Here is a 19,891-nt window from a genome sequence, read left to right as displayed (position 1 = left end):
TGAAATAAATCACCTATATTTAATCCAGGTGTGTGCTCTGAAGCTTTCAATTGTAAATCCATTTATTGCAAAGAAAGAACTTGCATTTATATAGCGCCTTTCTCATCCTCCATACCACCCCTCCCCTCCAAAAGCGCTCGTGCTAACAAAGTATTTTTGTAGTGTTAGCTGCTGTAATGTAGGAATCATGGCAGCCAAATGATACACTACAATATTCCACAAACACCGATGAAATAATGACCAAATAATCTGCTTTAGTGATGTTGGTTGAGGGATCAATGTTGGTGAGGGCCAATAAAAAAAATTCCTGCTCTTTAAATAGGGCTTTTTACATTGACTTGTGCAGACAGCTAGGGCCTTACTTAATATTGTGCTCAAGACCGTCCAGCACTCCCTCAAATTTTCATTATTAAGTTCTTGTGCTTATCTTCAGTTTGTAATGAAAACATAAAGCCTGCTGAATATATTGCATTATACCTTATTTGAGGAGGGTGACTGATTATTATGCCATTATTTACCACTCCAAACCCCATGCTTTTCATAAAAAGGATGACAATTATTTTACCCCTGCAGGTTGTAATCTGAATGATACTTAGACTGGATTTTTTTGCCTTTTTTTTTAGTGGAACGACGTTGTCTTGGATGCCGAGAGCTGGTATTTCGCAACTTGTCCAAAATTTTGCCAGCCGTTAGCCGCGACATGACTGACTGGGTGCCTGCAACACGGGTTAAGGCATCCCAGCTCCTGATTGTGCTGCTGCTGCATGCTGAGGATCATATTACACAACACATGGACCTGCTGCTCAGTACCATGTATCGGTCATGTTCGGATGAGGAGACACCCGTGGTTCAGAACGTATGTAGCTGCTTTCTGCTGCTGTCCCACACGAGTGATATTTCAGTTAGCTTTGATGACCATTTCTTACTGAGATTTCTAAAAGGCTTTGAATCCTTTGAAATGCTAAACTTTCCAACTTTACAAAAATTAGTCTTTAAATGCATATCACATCTGCAGAAGTTACTTTCAGTAAAATGTCTAGTGATAAATCTTGTCAAGTAAAACTGGAGAAAAATGCCTCGGCTTCTTGGCAACATTGAAGGCCCTGGGATAAAAGGGGCACTAGCAGTGTGAACACAATTATTTGAGGGATAGAAAACGGCAAGTTGTGTTGAATGGTTGCTGTTCAGACTAGAGGGAGGTACACAGTGCAGTTCCCCAAAATTCAGTACTATGACCACTGTTTTTGATATATCCTATGACTTGAACTGGGGGTTCAGGACATAATTTTAAAATTTGCAGACAGCGTGAAACTTGTAAGTGTAGTAAACAGTGCGGAAGACTTCAAGAAGACATAGGCAGGCTGGTAGAATGGGCAGATGAAATCCAATGCAGAAAAATGTGAGGTGATTCATTTTGGTAGGAAGAATGAAGAGAGACCATATGCACTAAGTGGTCCAATTTTAAAGGGAGTACAAGATGTGAGAGACCCTGGGGGTATTTGTGCACACATCTTTGAAGATGGCAGGGCAGCTTAACGAAGCAGTTAATAAAGCATATGGGATCCTGGGCTTTATAAATAGAGGCATGGAGTACAAAGGCCGGGAAGATATGCTAAATAAAACATATAGTTCATTTCATTTTGGAATAATGTGTACAATTCTGGGCACAGCTCTTTAGGAGGAGGCTTTGGTGAGGGTACAGAAGCAATTTACTGGTATAGTTTCAAGGATGAGGGATTGCAGTTACATGGATAGACTGGAAGAGCTGGTGTTGTTTCCTTAGAGCACAGAAGGTTAGCAGGAGATGTGATAGAGGTGTTTAAAATCAAGAAGGATTTAGATAGAGTAAATAGAGAAACTGTTTCCAATGTTTGAAGGATCAATAACCTGAGGGTGCAGATTTAAGGTGATTGGTTCTTTTGCCAGAGGTGATGTGCAGATAAACTTGTTCACAAAGTGGTTAGGATTTGGGATGCACTGCCTATGAAGGTTCAATAATGGCCTTTAAAAAGATAAATACTTGAAGGAGAAAAAAATTGCATGGATATGAGGAAAGAGTGGGGAAGTGGGATTAACTGGGTTGCCTTTTGAAAGAGCCAGTGCAGACTTGAAGCCAGATGGCCGCCTCCTGTGCTGAACAAACCTCTGATTTTAATCAGAGTATCACAACAACAACTTGGATTTATATAGTGCCTCACAAGAGCATTATCGAACAAAGTGCGACATTGACTCAGGCTTTAAGGTGCACCATAAGGGAGATAGTGATGTTTAGGGATTGAATTCCAGAGCTGCCAGTGGTGGGGCAAAGGAAATCAGACATAGTTTAAAAATAACTCAAACTTTTTATCAGAAGAATGGTTCCACCCGAGACATTAACTTAATTTTACATTCTGAGCGATCTGTGCATTTCTTGTTTTATTTGCGCTCTTTTTTTAAAAAAAAATCTGTTTTTGATTTTTGTGTTTAATTTGTTTACTGCAGTCGGTACAGAATATTTATCTTCTCTGGAGCAAAGGATATGAAGCACTCATATAGTGCTTTAGTCTAGTGCTTGTTCTGAAAATGCTATTGCTGGATTGTTGACAGTGACAGGTGTTAGACAATAATGATGGTGTAACTCCGTAACCATAAGTGCTATCAGATATAAATGTTTTGTTTGCCAAGAGCAGCATCCCAATCATAATAAGCAAAATACTGAAGATGTCTGAAATCTGAACTAAAATCAAGAAATGCCGGAAATACTCAGCAGGTCTGGCAGCATCTGTGGAGAGAGAAGCAGAGTTAACGTTTCAGGTCAGTGACCCTTCAGATGTTCTGATGAAGGGTCACTGACCTACACATTAACTCTGCTTCTCTCTCCACAGATGCTGCCAGACCTGCTGAGTATTTCCAGCATTTCTTGTTTTATCCCTATCATAATATTGTACATTTATTTCCCAGGGCTGCCTCCTTTCAGTAAGTTCAGTATCCATATGTAACTGGATAGACTGGTACAGGGAAATTAGTTGTTCCAACTTAACCAGGAACAGTTTCTGTTTTGAAACTCCTGTCTTAAAATTCGCTTTATTTTTTATTTTAAAAAAAAGCTGATGGGAGCTCTTGTAGTCTAGTTCATGATGGACTTGCATTTTGTAGCCTTGTTTTGCTTTCACCGTGCAAATTGCATTGCCATGTTTGCATGCCGTCATGTGCTGAACTGGCCTGCATAACATTACTTATTCTTGTATGTTACGCAAACTTGCTTCTTCCTGTGGTTTCAAGGGGGATGATCCTGTCTCAATTCATTGTTTAGACTTCTTTTTCAAGAATCTAATAACAAACATGTTTTTGAAAAGAAATAGTGTTTCTCCTAAATGCTTCATTTTGGTGGGGTGGGGGGGCAGGGGGTCCATTTCTCTCCCCCCACCAACCTCAAGTACTGAACAAGGTGCATTAAGAGAAATCCTATTGTACAAAGCGTATTTAATTCTCATTTGTACAAATAGTGCTGTAAATGAGAAGTAATCATGTTCAAAATGTTTTTACTTAGCATCATAGAAAAATTACAGCACAGAAGGAGATGATTCAGGCACCATGTCTGCGTGGCCGAAAAAACTAGCCACCCAATCTAATCCCACCTTCCAGCACCTGGCCCGTAGCCTTGCAGGTTACAGCACTTCAGGTGCATGTCCAGGTACCTTTTTAAATGAGTTGAGGGTTTCTGTCTCCACCACCGTTCCTGGCAGTGAATTCCAGACACTCGCCACCCTCTGAGTGAAAAAGGTTTTCCTCATGTCTCCTCTAATCCTTTTACCAATCGCCTTAAATTTTGCCTCCTGGTAATTGACACCTCTGCTAAGGGAAACAGGTCCTTCCTGTCTACTCTATCTAGGCCCCTCATAACTTTGTATACCTCAATTGTCACCCCTCAGCCTCCTCTATTCTAGGGAAAATTACCCTAGCCAATCCCATCTTTCCTCATAGCTACAACTTTCAAGCCCTAGTAACATTGTTGTAAATCACCTCTGTACTCTTTCCAGAGCGATTTATGTCCTTCCTGTAATGTGGTGACCAGAACTGTATGCAATAATCCAACTGTGGCCTAACCAGCATTTTTCAGTTCCAGCATTACATCCCTGCCTTTCATATTCTATACCTCGGCCAATAAAAGTAAGCATTCCATATGCCGCCTTCACCACCTTGTACCTGTCCTGCCATCTTCAGGGACCTGTGGACATGCACTCCACGATCTCTCACTTTTACCCCTCTCAATATCCTCCCGTTTATTGTGTATTGCCTCACTTTGTTTGCCCCCAAATGCATGACCTGACACTTCTGTGGATTGAATTCCATTTGCCACTTTTCTGCCCAACTCAACCAAACCATTGATATCATTCTAGAGTCTACAGCTATCCTCTTCACTATCAACTACACGGCCAATTTTTGTGCCATCAGAAAATTTCCCAATCATGTCTCCCACGTTTAAGTCCAAAACATTAATATATATATCACAAACATCAAGGGACCCAACACTGAGCTCTGTGGAATGCCGTTGGAAACCACTTTCCATTCACAAAAACATCCATCGACTACTACCTTTTGTTTCCTCTCACTGAGCCAATTTTGGATCCAACCTGCCACATTCCCCTGTATCCCATGGGCTTTCATTTTACTGACCAGTCTGCCATGCGGGACCTTGTCAAATGCCTTACTAAAGTCCATGTAGACCACATCCACTTCACTACCCTCATCAATCCTCCTTGTTACTTCCTCAAACAACTCAATCAAGTTAGTCAGGCATGACCTTGCCTTAACAAATCCATGCTGACTATCCCTGATTAATCTGTGCCTTTCTAAGTGGCAGTTTAACCTGTCTCTTAGGATTGATTCTAATAATTTACCCACCACTGAGGTCAGGCTGACCGGCCTATAATTATTTGGCCTAATCCTTGCACCCTTTTTAAACAATGGTATAATGTTCGCTAATCGTCTGTCATCTCGCCTGTATCCAGTGAGGATTTGAAGATGAACCTCAGCGCATCTGCTATTTCCTCCCTAGCTTCCTTTTAACAACCTGGGATGCAATCCATCCGGCGATGGCTATTTATCCACTTTCAAGGATGTCAGACCCTCTTGTACTTCCTCTCTCATTATGCTTTTCGTATCTGACATTTCACACTCCTCTTTTACTACAATTTCTGCATCATCCCTCTCCTTTGAGGACAGACAAAAGTTCAGTAAGAATCCTGCCCACATCCTCTGCATCCATGCATAAGTTCCCTTGTACATTTCTGATAGGCCCTACCCTTTCCTTAGTTATCCTCTTGCTCTTAATGTACTGATAAATCATCTTTGGGTTTTTTTTGATTTTACCTGCTAATAATTTTTCATGTCCTCTCCTTGCTTTTCTAATTTCCATTTTTACGTCACCCCTGAATTTTCTATACACCCCTAGGCTTTCTAAAGTATTAGGATTTTTATGATTGTCATAAACTTTCTTTTTCTGCTTTAACTTACCCTGTAAGTTTCTAGATAACCAGGGGGCTCTAGATTAGGCCATACCACCCTTTATCTTTGTGGGAAAAGCCTACACTGTGCCTGTAGAATCCTGCTTTTGAATGCCTTCCACTGGTTTGCTGCTGATTTTCCTTCAAATAGCTGTATCCAGTCCACTTTCACCAAATCACCCCTCAGTTTTGTAAAATTTCCCTTCCCCCAATTTTGAAATTTTACTCCTGTTTGATCTTTGTCTTTTTCCATGATTATGCTAAAACTAACTATTATGGTCACTATCTCCAAAATGGTCACCTACTGTTACTTCATCCACTTGCCCAGGTTCATTACCGAAGACCAAACCTAGAATTGCTGCTCTTCTCTTTGGGCTTGTCATGTGCTGGCTAAAAAAGTTCTCTTGAATACAGTTCAAGAATTTTGTTCCCTCTGTGCCCTTCGCACTGTTTGTATCCCAGTTGATATTAGGGTAGTTGAAATCCCCAACTACTGGTCCCTATAGTTTTTGCACTCAGAAATTTGCCTACATATTTGTTCTTCTGTCTCCCTCTCACTATTCGGAGGTCTATAACTCTCCGAGTAGTGTGGCTGCCCCTTTTTTTATTTCTGAGCTCCACCCATATGGCCTCATTTGATGATTCATTTAGCATATCATCCCTCCTCACAGCTGTTATTGATTCCTTAACCAATAATGCTACTCCTCGTCCTTTTTTATTTATCCCCCTTTCCATCCCTCCTGAAAACTCTCATCCAGGGATGTTGAACTGCCATTTTTGCCCCTCTTTAAGCCAAATTTCTGTTTTAGCAATGATATTGTGTTGCCATGTGTCTATCTGTGCCCTCAGCTCATCGGCTTTATTTACTACTTGCATTTAAATAAATACTTTTTTAACACTGCCAAATTCCTGTGCTGCACACTTTTGCTTCTTCTGTCTTTCAGAGTCACTCGCTAGGAGTCACTTGAAGGAGTAGCATCTTTTTCTACTAGCTGTTTAGAATAACAGCATTTAGGAACCATTCAAAAGAGATTGATAGGCAGGCAGATTCGTTGAGTGTTTTCTCTTTCATTGTTAAAGCAGCAACATGACATTTATTGTTTTAAAACATAAATGACTATGACTTTCATCTCCTTAAAGGTGACTTGGTTTTTTAAAAATGTTTTTAAGAGTTATTGTACAAGTCAGGTGAATCATAATCATACATCTTAACACATGTATACACACTAGAAAAAATAATTTTTTTATGAATATTTTTTTCTGACCCAAAATGTCATCCGTATAAATTCCACACCGCTAATACCAGCCTTTTACAATCAAATATTTGATTAACCATGTAGTTTGCAAGATGTGTTTTGGGACTGTAGTATCATTGTTCTAATATCTTCTATTGTATACTGCATCAAGTTGTAACAACCTAGTTTTACTGAAATATTGAACATTATTAGGAACACATAAATGATTTTGAGACATTTGCTGTATAATATTTATTCTGAGCAAATCTGGTACTTTCCTGGAATAGGCTTTAAAATACTTCAGGTTGTTGTGATAAAGTTTTCCAGTTCCAACCTTTGACTTCTTGACACCTCTCATTCCAGTCTCTGAAAGCAGCAGAGCTGATTGGAACCTTTGTGGATCCCGAGGTCTCTTTAAAACTGATTCTGACAGCGCTCGAGAAATCTGCCTGCACTGCTCATCTGATGGTGCTAGGCGCGGTCATAAGAGGCAGCTTAGCGGAAGAGCTACATCCACATCTGATGAGAATTGGAACAACCCTGGCACTTCCTGACACTTGCCAAGTATCTCAAAAGGTTCAGTTTCATATTCTTCCTACAAAAGCAAAATACTGCAGATGTTGCAAATCTGAAATAATAACGGAAAATGATGGGTATACTCAGCAGGTCAGGCAGTATCTATGGAGAGAGAAACAGAGTTAACATTTCATGTCAGTGACCTTTCATCGGAATTGGAAATGTTAAGAGATGTGACTGGTTTTAACAAGTATAGAGGCAGGGAAAGGAGAGAGAGGAGGAAGGAACAAAAGCAGCTGGTATTGATTTTGCTATTGTCATTTATAGTTCCTCTAGACCCATGTTTGTTTCTTTTCTTGTCCCATTATCACCCTCTTTTTGCCTTGCACCATCAACCCTTTCAGCAGTTGATCTCTCCTGCTTTTGCCTTTCACCCTATCACAGACCTTCCGTTTTGTTCCTTCTTCACCTCCCCTCGCCCCTTTTCCTGCCTCTGTACTTGCTTAAAACCTGTTACATCTCTAACTTTTTCCAGTTCTGATGAAAGGTCTTCGACCTGTAATGTTAACTGTTTCTCTCTCCATGCACGCTGCCTGACCTGCTGAGTATTTTCAGCATTTACGTTTTCATATTCTTTCTTTATAATTTCATAAGAGTTTTTAATATAAATAACAAAGCACCGTTACACATGCAGAAGTTGAGTCCAACAACTATTCTCTCTTGTCTGTTGTACTATGTATGCAATATGATACTGTTTTGATTAAATCTTTGATAGGGTAAAGATAATTATTCCTTGGATAGGAAGCCTGACCAATTCATGAAGTAACAGTGTAGTTTCATTATGAAGTATTGTGTACAGTTTTGGTCTTCTCATCTAAGGGAGGATATACTTGCCACAGAGGGAGTGCAACGGAGATTCACCAGACTAATCCCTGGGATGGCAGGATTTTCTCATGAGGAGAGATTGAGGAAACTGAGCCTGTGTTCTCGAGAGTTTCGAAGAATGAGGTACTGTCTGTGCGGAGTTTGCAAGTTCTCCCTGTGATCACGTGGGTTTCTGCCGGATGCTCCGGTTTCCTCCCACAGCCAAAGACTTGCATGTTGATGGGTCAATTGGCCATTGTAAATTTCCCCTAGTGTAGGTAGGTGGTAGGAGAATGGTGTGGACGTGGTAGGGAATATGGGATTACTGTAGGATTAGAATAAATGGGTGGTTGTTCAGCACAGACTCGATGGGCCTGTTTGTGTTGTATCTCTATGACTATGACTAATGAGAGGTGATCTCATTGAAACTTACAAAATTCTTACAGGGTAGATGTAAATGGGATGTTTCCTCTCGCTGATGAGCCTATAACCAGGGGACAGTCTCAGAATAAGGGGTAAGCCATTTAACACTAAGATGAGGAGGATTTTCTTCACTCAGAGGGTGGTGAATCTTTGGAATTCCCTACCCCAGAGGGCTGTGGAAGGTCAATCATGGAACATATTCAAGACAGAAATCGATAGATATCTGAATACTAATGACATCAAGGGATATTGGGATAGCGCGGGAAAATGGAGTAGAGGTAGATGATCAGCCATGATCTAATTGAATGGCGGAGCAGGCTCAACAGGCTAAATGGCCTACTCCTGTTCTGATGTTCCTATAAACATAAGTACAGAACAAAAAGAGGGGAATAAAAAACAGAAAATGCTGGAAATACTCAGCAGGACTGGCAGCGTCTGTGGAAAGAGAAACCGTTAACGTTTCAAGTTTGTGATCTTTCATCAGAACGAAAGGAGGGGGCTTGGTAGACAGTGGAGTACAGAACAATATTTCAGGACATAATTTAGCTGTTGCATGTTGCACTGTGTATTTACCAGATGTTAGCACTGCCAAGTATGAATTGATGATGCTGTAGGAGACACTTGTGGTGAAGTATGCAGGTCAGTACTGAGAGTGGTTGGTAATAAAAGTGCAATTTAAAGCTATTGGTTACCAGAAGAAGGGATGGGAAAGAGAAAAAGTAACCAAGGCAGCAGGCAATTTTTATCAAAAGAAGAAAGCATTTAGTGCTGGTTTATCTATTTCCTGTCAACTGAGTTTTTCATTACATTAAGGGTTTTGAATACCAGATCTAAATATAGGGCTTGTGACCCTGAGCCAAAAATGACTGATGGGAATTCATGAACTTTCCAATTGGATTAGCCAAGCTGCTTTCCAGAAAATAAGCATTCTGGTGATGCGTCGGGCTTGTGTGACAGTAAGATAGAGAGAGCCAAGTGGGAATATTCCCATTATATTACCTAGCTGTGGATTTGTGATGGGTTTACTGATGTAACCAGAAAGGGAAGAAATTCTTATTGTTTAAAAATTTGCTGCAGTGTACTTTGCCTCCCAAAAGTGGTGGCATAGTTTTCCTCTGCTACTATAGCCAACTGTTTTATGGTACAATGTTTTTAAGCAACTGAGTGACATTTTCATGTTTTCTTCTCCTGTTTTCATGCATGACGCAATAGGGAAGAAGGAATCCGAATTTTTTTTTTAATAATTCAATCTCAAAAGTGCTGTTTAATTATAACCATTCTTTGGTTAAACCTTGTCTCAACCTTAAAACATGTGGGCTGGAATTTTATGGTTGGGGGCGGGGGTTCCCGTCCACCAGCCGAAGGAGCGGTGGCCACTGTTGGGACTGCATCCAGCTGCAGGAGGATGATGACTGACAGTCCCAGAAAAAAGATAAGTTTTTTAGGCCCTCATGAGGGACAATCGGTCGGGCCCCGGTCAGGAAAGGGGGGGTCAGTTAGGTGTTGTGCATTGGGGGTGGTTGGACCTTTGGGGGCAGCACTCTGGGGCACAGGGTGTCCGATCAAGAGGGCCCCCCTCAGCCCGCCAGAAGGCTGCCCAGTTTTATCAGGCGGTTTTTCTGAGTCCTCAGCCACCTGCCAGCCAAACATAAAATACCCGTGAAGGTGGGCGGAGGCCCTTAAGTGGCAGATTATTGGCCGCTGCCGCCCCGCGTAAAGTGGAAGCGAAGGCAGGAGCGGGTCAGGAAGGGCGCCTCCCACTCCATTTGACGCCCCCCGCCACCAGCCTGCCCTTTTGCGGGGCATAAAATTCCGCCGGTGATTTTCCGTTGAGGTGTAATAATTCTAATCATAACTTTGGTTCAGTGTACCCATTTTTTTTCCCTACCAGTGCAGTGGATTACCGACTTCATCGTTTGAAACATAGAAACATAGAAAAATAGGAGCAGGAGTAGGCCATTCGGCCCTTCGAGCCTGCACCACCATTCAATATGATCATGGCTGATCAACCAAACTCAGTACCCTGTTCCAGCTTTCTCCCCGTATCCCTTAATCCCTTTAGTCCTAAGAACTATTTCTAACTCTTTCTTGAATATATTTAATGATTTGGCCTCAACTGATTTGTGTGGTAGAGAATTCCACAGGTTCACCACTCTCTGGGTGAAGAAATCTCTCCTCATCTCAGTCCTAAATGGCTTACCCCTTATCCTTAGACTGTGACCCCTGGTCCTGGACTTCCCCGCCATCGGGAACAGCCTTCCTGCATCTAGTCTGTCCAGTCCTGTTAGAATTTTGTAGGTTTCCGTAAGATCCCCTCTCATTCTTCTAAACTCCAGCGAACACTAGCCTAATCGACCCAATCTCTCTTCATGCGTCAGTCCTGCCATCCCAGGAATCAGTCTGGTGAACCTTCGCTGCACTCCCTCCATAACAAGAACATCCTTCCTCAGATAAGGAGACCAAAACTGCACACAATACTCCAGATGTGGTCTCACCAAGGCCTTGTATAAGTGCAGCAAGACATCCTTGCTCCTGTACTCGAATCCTCGCTATGAAGGCCAACATACCATTTGCCTTCTTAACTGCCTGCTGCACCTGCATGCTTACTTTCAGCGACTGGTGCACAAGGACACCCAGGTCTCGCTGCACCTCCCCCTTTCCCAATCTATCACCGTTCAGATAATCTGTCTCTGTTTTTGCCACCAAAGTGGATAACCTCACATTTATCCACATTATACTGCATCTGCCATGTATTTGCTCACTCACTCAACCTGTCCAAATCACACTGGAGCTTCTCTGCATCCTCCTCACAGCTCACACTCCCACCCAGCTTTGTGTCGTCTGCAAAATTGGATATATTACATTTAATTCCCTCATCTATATCATTAATTTTGTTTTGGTCATGCTAATTACCTTGACCTCTTTATTTGTCTTGCATTTTCAGTTATTGATAAATTCATAGATGATCCAATTAATAATGAAACAGGTATAGTCCCAAAACACTTTGGTGTTTTTGTTAACTCTATGGTAATTATTTCTGTATTGCAAGGTTTACCATAGTTTTAAAAGTTTTAGCATTGAGCCTGAAATATGTCTCTGGGAATTCAGCCAATTCAGCACAGGTTGTTTGAAAGGTTCGTCACGAACTAAAATAACAATGAATTAGGTGATCAAAATGCTTATATAAATCAGACTGGTCTCCACCTTTTGTAATTCTTGCTTGACCAGCAATGTAGGGACCAGTAATTGTAACCAATCTGAGCACAGGAATTAAAACAATAACTTTTCTGTGATTTGTTATCTGTACATTTTAATGATTTGTTTCCAAATAAGCTTGCAAGTTTGGACAACCTAATGACATTTGAATCTTCAGACATGAGGAATTTGCCTGAATGCATACGCCAGAGACCCATTTGCTCACACTTGAAACAATACATGAGCCTTCAGAATGGGCTGTCCTGTAATCCATGTAAAGTACTGCGTCACTTAAGCTGAAGGTCTGTATTAACTAAACCCAGTTTGGTTATAACGCCATCATACTAGCTCATTGTATTAAACAAACCTGTTTTTCTTCCATTTATTCTCTGAAATGTTAATGTGACATGAGTATGTTTATTTTGCATCCACAAGCAAAGAAAAGGAAAAATTGGGACACTATTAGTGGTTTCTGGAAGCCCTGTTTGGAACAAGTTGTCATCACTTATTAACCAGGCACTAGCTGTCAGTGAGGAGAGTGTTGGAAGCTTAAACACACAGTGTTTCTAATAAAAATAATACTTAATTGAAAGAAAATTATTAGCCAATGATTGCTCCTCAAATACAGTAACATCATTCCTTTTTTACATTTACCGGATGTACCTTAACCTTTAGACCATTGGCAGCTTCACAGAATTACAGATTTACTCGACTGCTCTTGACATTGGAAGTAATACTGCCATTAGTGTACCAATACCATTCATATGCATCTTTACTGTAATAACTTTGTACTACTAAAATAAAGATTAAAACACATAGAGCACTTTATTTCTACTTTTTTGTCTTACCATTTCATCCATATTTTTGCTGTTTTAACTTGCACATTTCCAGTTTCCTGCCCCTGCCTTGCCTCTCCTGAATATACTGTCTTATACTGATCAGTTTAATGGTTGTCCACAGCCTCTGTGGTACTTAACTCAAATGGCCGATCCTCCTTTGATCACTAAGGGTTAAGTCAGTACTTCTCTGGTTGGATCGCTACACATGCTCACTTTACAGCAGTTTCTACTTGCTGAGATGGAAATTGTATTTGAAGAACATCATCTAATGTGCTCTCATGGCATGATTTCAACTAATGGAAGTGAAGGTGCTTTATATCAGAACAAGCCTAGTTCCTGTTTGGGTGGTAAATCTATGCACTTGATGCTCCCAAGAACTGAATATGCAGTCAAGTTCCACATCCTGTCTGCTTTAATAGGGATATTGCAGTGGTACTATGCCATAAAGTGGTTGGCTGTGTGTTTATGCTAATCAGTCATCAGACCATAAATGCCATGGTACCTCGCATCAGATTTTCCTTTCTGCCACCTCTTGCGACCTGTTTGCCCATTGTAGCTTTCCAACTCATGTCTTCGTATAAGTAGTTCTACCATCTTGGTTTTGGTCTCCCATGCAGTCTGGCACTTGTTCTGTACATGGCTACCGATCTAAGCCATATGGCACATGTGTTCTATTTCAAAGCTTAGTATTGGCTATTATCTCTGGTTGGTTGCTGCCAACACACATTCCTTGCGCAACATGTTATGAAAAGGATCCGATCCACCCACTACGGCTATGCCTTGTCAGGATCGAGCTGTCAGCATCACATGCAGGTAGTAACTGGACACCGCCATTATAGGAAGGATAGTTGCCACTGATATGCGTTTTCTATTGTGGTTTTTCTTCCTTTCTTTGATAGCTTCTTAAAATGTGTTACATTTGATTCACCACTTGACAACATTTAAAAAATACTTTAAATTGCCAATTTTACAGTTTATGAATGAAATTATGACGATATCAAGGCAAAGCAAGACTTACTGCCAAACATTGACATTCGTTCAGCCACATCTTTGAGAAGTAAAGGCAGAATTTTTCCTGCATCAAATAGTTTGTATAGATTTGACCTGGATAGAAATTTCTTCTACCGATCAGAGCCAGGTGTTAGTAGTGGCTGCTAAAGAGAATACATGATAATCAGTCAAACAGCAAATTGAGATTCTTTGTTGTAGAAGGAAATTCACTCCTTTCAAAAAGCGTTCAGCGTTTTCTCTGGAAGTATTTACCCCTCTGTCCTCGGCCAAATTTTGCACCTGGCAGCCCAGCTGAATGAAATTGGATCCATGCTTTTGAATCTATTGCATTAATGACAACTATGAGAAAATGGTATGAGAAAATAGATTTGTGGCTTTTGTCTAAACAAGTTGGAGAGAAAATATTATGTTTGTACAAAAGGAGCGGTGCTTTAGCACACATTGAGGTCACACATACTGGGTGTCGATCTCTTCTTTAGATCAGCAATAATCTTTTTGCAGTTTCATAAAACCAGCAATCAAATGAATGGAAATGAAGTACACAACAAAGTAATATGGGAGAAAAAATAAAGATCCAAAGATGATGATGTAGAAAAGTATATCTGTCAATGTTGGCCATTATCAAAAAGTTTACCAGCCAGCAATGCTTGAACCAGGAAACTGGTTTGAAATTTTATCTTTTGCCTGCTGCTTCTCCGAGCAGGATGTTTATGTCTAATGAAGCAGTTGATAATCTGTGGGAAGTGTGTAGGTTTCCAGTATTAAACTTGAAGTGCACTTTTTGCTTCTGTTTCCACCACAGAAGTCATACAATTTTTAATATTAAAAACATCTATGACTTTATAATGTAAAAGCATCTAATAAAGCTTTGGGATCAAGTTTGCAACAAATTTCCATTAAGGCCATGTGCATTCCCATGGGATTCTATTCATAAGTACAAAAATATCACCAGTGAAAGAGTAAAATGGGATGTGAATTTCTGATGCAAAATATTAATTGGTTCTTTTATTTTCTTCTTTATGATGCCTGTAGGTGGAGTATTTGGAACAACTGCTTCTGTGTGTTCAGATCTTAATTACAGTCTGTGGGAAGCAATGCAGTGAAATCAATCTGCCAGTGCTTAAGGTGCTGGTGACCATTGCGTCCTTAACATCTGACCAAGAACTGGAAATGAAGGTATTACAAAGTGCAAACCTGTCCACATCAGTTAGTTGAATAAAGTTCATCTGTAACTTGGCTATTGATATTTTTGAGAGAGCCAACCATTTCAAAGCCTAAATGAATGAGTTTACTGTTGTCTAGCTTGAATTTTAAGAACATTCTTATTTATAGCTGAAGTTCCATCTTGCAATGTGTTTGACTTTCCTGAGAGTTGAAGTGGTTTTCAGTGGAAGAAATGTTGAATAGCTTGAATTGATCCCAAGTTTTTAAACTTAATACAAGGTACACTGAAGGAATGTAATCCTTGTGTCAGCTGTGGCTCAGTACCCTTGCCTCTGAGTCTGAAGATTGTTGTTTCAAGTCCCACTCCAGGACCTGAGCCCAAAATTCAAAGCTGACACTCCAGTGCAGTACTGAGGGAGTGCTGCACTAATTGGCAGCACTGTCTTTTGGATAAGAAGTTAAACCGAGACCCTACTGCGCTTTCCGATCCCACAGCATCATTTTGAAGAGGGGGGGGAGTTATCCCCAGTGTCAAGGCCAATATTTATCCCTCAATCGAAGTCACAAAACGCATTATCTGGTCATTATCACATTGTTTGTCAGAGCTTACTGTGTGCAAATTGGCTGCAATGTTTCCTACTTTACAACAGTGACTGCACTTCAAAAGTACTTCATTGACTGTAAAGTGTTTTGGGACTGGTCATGAAAGGCACTATGTAAATACATGTCCTTTATTTTTTTTTTCAATTGGAATAATTCAATATGTTGTCACCTATCCATTGTGAAGTTTGTTTCTGTGTGCATTTTCTCTCTCACTTGCATCATTATTTATGCCCTCTCTCTATCCTTGCCATCTCTTATCTAACCAAGTTCTGACCCTATAGTCGATTGCATTGTCAGCAAAGGTGCACTAAAATTGCTGCCATTAGTATTGTGATGTCAAAATAGTGATTTGCTTCTGTCCGCCAGCACTATGATGTAGTTTTGCTTGGATTTTGAGCTTCACTGTACTTTTCATAACTAGTTAAAAGATAATTCAGGGACAAGAGATCATGTTTGACCAACCTGACAAAAATTTCCAAGAGATTTCTGGTGTGATGGATAGGATAAATACAGTTAATATGGAGTTGGATTTTTTATTTTATTTTTATTTAGAGATACAGCACTGAAACAGGCCCTTCGGCCCACCGAGTCTGTGCCGATCATCAACCACCCATTTTATACTAATCCTACATTAATCCCATATTCCTTATCACATCCCCACAATTCCCCCACCACCTACCTATACTAGGGGCAATTTATAACGGCCAATTTACCTATCAACCTGCAAATCTTCGGCTGTGGGAGGAAACCGGAGCACCCGGCGAAAACCCACGCGGTCACAGGGCGAACTTGCAAACTCCGCACAGGCAGTACCCAGAATTGAACCCAGGTCGCTGGAGCTGTGAGGCTGCGGTGCTAACCACTGCGCCGCCCAATTATCGGAAAGCTTTTGATAATTTCCACATTGATTTGGCATTAAATAGGAGGTGAAGTGTCGCACCGAATAGAAAATCAGCTTTAAATAAAAGTAGTTTATTTTCAGATTGGGAAGCAGTTATGAGCTGGATACCTCAGGTGGTTGCTGTTGAGACCTTCTGCTATTTTAATGTTTGTGCTTTGGTTGAAGTTATAGGAAGTAAAACTGGCAAGTCGGCAGATGATGAACAATTCAAAACGATTTAGATTTTTTTGTATTGGTGACACTAGAGGAATAAGTGGACTTGCAGTTCTTTGCAGCTAAGTGTAAAATATTCAGTATGGGAGCATGGAACCTAATTGGGAAGTTTATGTTATGTTAAATGTAACCACGTTATAGCAAACGAGGTCCCTTCTTTAGTGGGTAGATCTATGAAACAGTGCTAAAGTACAGTCGAAAAGGCAAAAATGCTGGTAGGTTGGATTAGTAAGGATTAGAGTTGAGATTTCTTCTTTGGCCTCCTTATCTCGAGAGACAATGGATAAGTGCCTGGAGGTGGTCAGTAGTTTGTGAAGCAGTGCCTGGAGTGGCTATAAAGGCCAATTCTAGAGTGACCGGCTCTTCCACAGGTGCTGCAGAGAAATTTGTTTGTTGGGGCTGTTACACAGTTGGCTCTCCCCTTGAGCCTCTGTCTTTTTTCCTGCCAACTGCTAAGTCTCTTCGACTCGCCACACTTTAGCCCCGCCTTTATGGCTGCCCGCCAGCTCTGGCGGACGCTGGCAACTGACTCCCATGACTTGTGATCAATGTCACAGGATTTCATGTCGCGTTTGCAGACATCTTTAAAGCGGAGACTTGGACGGCCGGTGGGTCTGATACCAGTGGCGAGCTCGCTGTACAATGTGTCTTTGGGGATCCTGCCATCTTCCATGCGGCTCACATGGCCAAGCCATCTCAAGCGCTGCTGACTCAGTAGTGTGTATAAGCTGGGGATGTTGGCCGCCTCAAAGACTTCTGTGTTGGATATACGGTCCTGCCACCTGATGCCAAATATTCTCCGGAGGCAGCGAAGGTGGAATGAATTGAGACGTCGCTCTTGGCTGACATACGTTGTCCAGGCCTCGCTGACATAGAGCAAGGTACTGAGGACACAGGCCTGATACACTCGGACTTTTGTGTTCCCTGTCAGTGCACCATTTTCCCGCACTCTCTTGGCCAGTCTGGACATTGCAGTGGAAGCCTTTCCCATGCACTTGTTGATTTCTGCATCTAGAGACAGGTTACTGGTGATAATTGAGCCTAGGTAGGTGAACTCTTGAACCACTTCCAGAGTGTGGTCGCCAATATTGATGGATGGAGCATTTCTGACGTCCTGCCCCATGATGTTCATTTTCTTGAGGCTGATGGTTAGGCCAAATTCATTGCAGGCAGCCGCAAACCTGTCGATGAGACTCTGCAGGCACTCTTCAGTGTGAGATGTTAAAGCAGCATAGTCAGCAAAGAGGAGTTCCCTGATGAGGACTTTCCGTACTTTGGACTTCGCTCTTAGACGGGCAAGGTTGAACAACCTGCCCCCTGATCTTGTGTGGAGGAAAATTCCTTCTTCAGAGGACTTGAACGCATGTGAAAGCAGCAGGGAGAAGAAAATCCCAAAAAGTGTGGGTGCGAGAACACAGCCCTGTTTCACGCCACTCAGGATAGGAAAGGGCTCTAATGAGGAGCCACCATGTTGAATTGTGCCTTTCATATTGTCATGGAATGAGGTGATGATACTTAGTAGCTTTGGTGAGATCAATGAAAGCAATGTAGAGGGGCATCTGTTGTTCATGGCATTTCTCCTGTATCTGACGAAGGGAGAACAGCATGTCAACGGTCGATCTCTCTGCACGAAAGCCACATTGTGCCTCAGGGTAGACGCGCTCGGCCAGCTTCTGGACCCTGTTCAGAGCGACTCGAGCAAAGACTTTCCCCACTATGCTGAGCAGGGAGATTCCACGGTAGTTGTTGCAGTCACCGCGGTCACCTTTGTTTTTATAGAGGGTGATGATATTGGCATCGCGCATGTCCTGGGGTACTGCTCCCTCGTCCCAGCACAGGAATAGCAGTTCATGTAGTGCTGAGAGTATAGCAGGCTTGGCACGCTTGATTATTTCAGGGGTAATGCTGTCCTTCCCAGGGGCTTTTCCGCTGGCTAGAGAATCAATGGCATCACTGAGTTCCGATTTTGTTGGCTGTATGTCCAGCTCATCCATGACTGGTAGAGGCTGGGCTGCATTGAGGGCAGTCTCAGTGACGACATTCTCCCTGGAATACAGTTCGAGGTCGTGCTCAACCCAGCGGTCCATTTGTTTGCGTTGGTCAGTGATTATGTCCCCTGATTTAGATTTGAGGGGGGTGGTCTTCTTGATGGTTGGCCCAAGAGCTCTCTGAATGCCATCATACATTCCTCTGATGTTTCCGGTGTCTGAGGCCAGCTGAATATGACTGCATAGGTGTTGCCAGTAGTCGTTTGCGCAGCGCCTGGCTGTTCTTTGTGCAGTGCTTCTGGCTGCTTGAAGTGCTGCAGATGTTAAATCGCTGGGGGCTTTCTTGTAGTTCAACAGTGCAATGCGCTTAGCGGCTATGACAGGTTCCAGCTCTTCATTATGAGATTGAAACCAGTCTGCATTTCTCTTCGCACTTTTGCCGTAGGTGGTCAAAGCTGACTCATAGATGGCGTCTCTGATGTGGGCCCACATGGTCTCAGCATCCCCTGTGGGAGTGTTTTGAAGGGCTGTTACAAGTGAATTTAGAAATTTTTGTAACAGCTGTGGGTGAGAAATTCTGCTCGTGTTGATGCGCGGGTGGCCCTTCTGCTTGGAATGATGCAACTTCTTTGGTCTGAGTCTAACCTTGCTGCACACCAGGGAGTGGTCGGTGTCGCAGTCCGCACTGTGGAAGCTGCGTGTGATTTGAACACTGTTTAAGGCGGCTCGCCTTGTGACAATGAGGTCTAACTGGTGCCAACGACGCGATCTTGGGTGCCTCCATGAAACCTGATGACAGGGTTTAGTGTGAAAGAACGAGTTGGTGATGCAGAGGTTATGATAGGTACATTTAGAGGTAGTAAAATCGCTATACAGAAGGCTTTGAACAGACTCCATCAAAAGTACTGGTAGAATCATCTTACCTCATCATTGGAATTAACATTATTGTCTTTGAGAGGTGAGCAATGAAGATCATTGCGGCTATCAGCAACTTAAGTTCGGAGGGCAGGTTAAGCAAGTTGGGCTCATTTGCTTTGTAAAGCAGGACCCTTTGAGGTCACCAGATTGAAGTTTTCAGGATTATGAAAGGATTTGGCAAAAATAATCCAGATAAATTGCTCAGACTAACAAGTGGTTCAGACTCGAGAAGGAAATCAGGTGGAACTCTAAACCAAAGGGTGATCAAACTACTGGATAATAAAGAAAGGAGGAATTTGCATTTATAAAGCACCTTTCACAACCTCAGGATGTCCCAAAATGCTTTCCAACCAATGAAGTACTTTTGATGTCATTGATGTAACGTAGGAACAAGTTAATAAGAGAATGCTATTGGAATAGTTAGTGATTCAAAAGACAGGTGGATATCCTTCTGGAGGGAGAAGGATACGAGTGATATGGTGAGAAGTGAGTTGGGCTTGACTGTGGCAATGGGACAGCTTTCTTGGGCTGAATG

General features: G+C 41.9%; 1 protein-coding gene across 1 annotated transcript in view; it reads left to right on the top strand.

Moving 5' to 3' along the window:
* Positions 1–19,891, top strand: part of LOC137383521 (dynein axonemal assembly factor 5-like) — a 116,212-nt gene that overhangs the window by 60,506 nt on the left and 35,815 nt on the right. The window contains exons 5-7 of the mRNA XM_068056560.1: positions 624–856; positions 7,085–7,297; positions 14,602–14,745. Of these exons, the coding sequence (XP_067912661.1) occupies positions 624–856; positions 7,085–7,297; positions 14,602–14,745 (590 nt within the window). The remainder of the gene's footprint in view (positions 1–623; positions 857–7,084; positions 7,298–14,601; positions 14,746–19,891) is intronic.

This window comes from Heterodontus francisci, chromosome 24 (assembly GCF_036365525.1).
Source record: "Heterodontus francisci isolate sHetFra1 chromosome 24, sHetFra1.hap1, whole genome shotgun sequence".
NCBI classification, from domain to species: domain Eukaryota; kingdom Metazoa; phylum Chordata; class Chondrichthyes; order Heterodontiformes; family Heterodontidae; genus Heterodontus; species Heterodontus francisci.
This window is presented reverse-complemented; position numbering and strand designations above follow the sequence as displayed.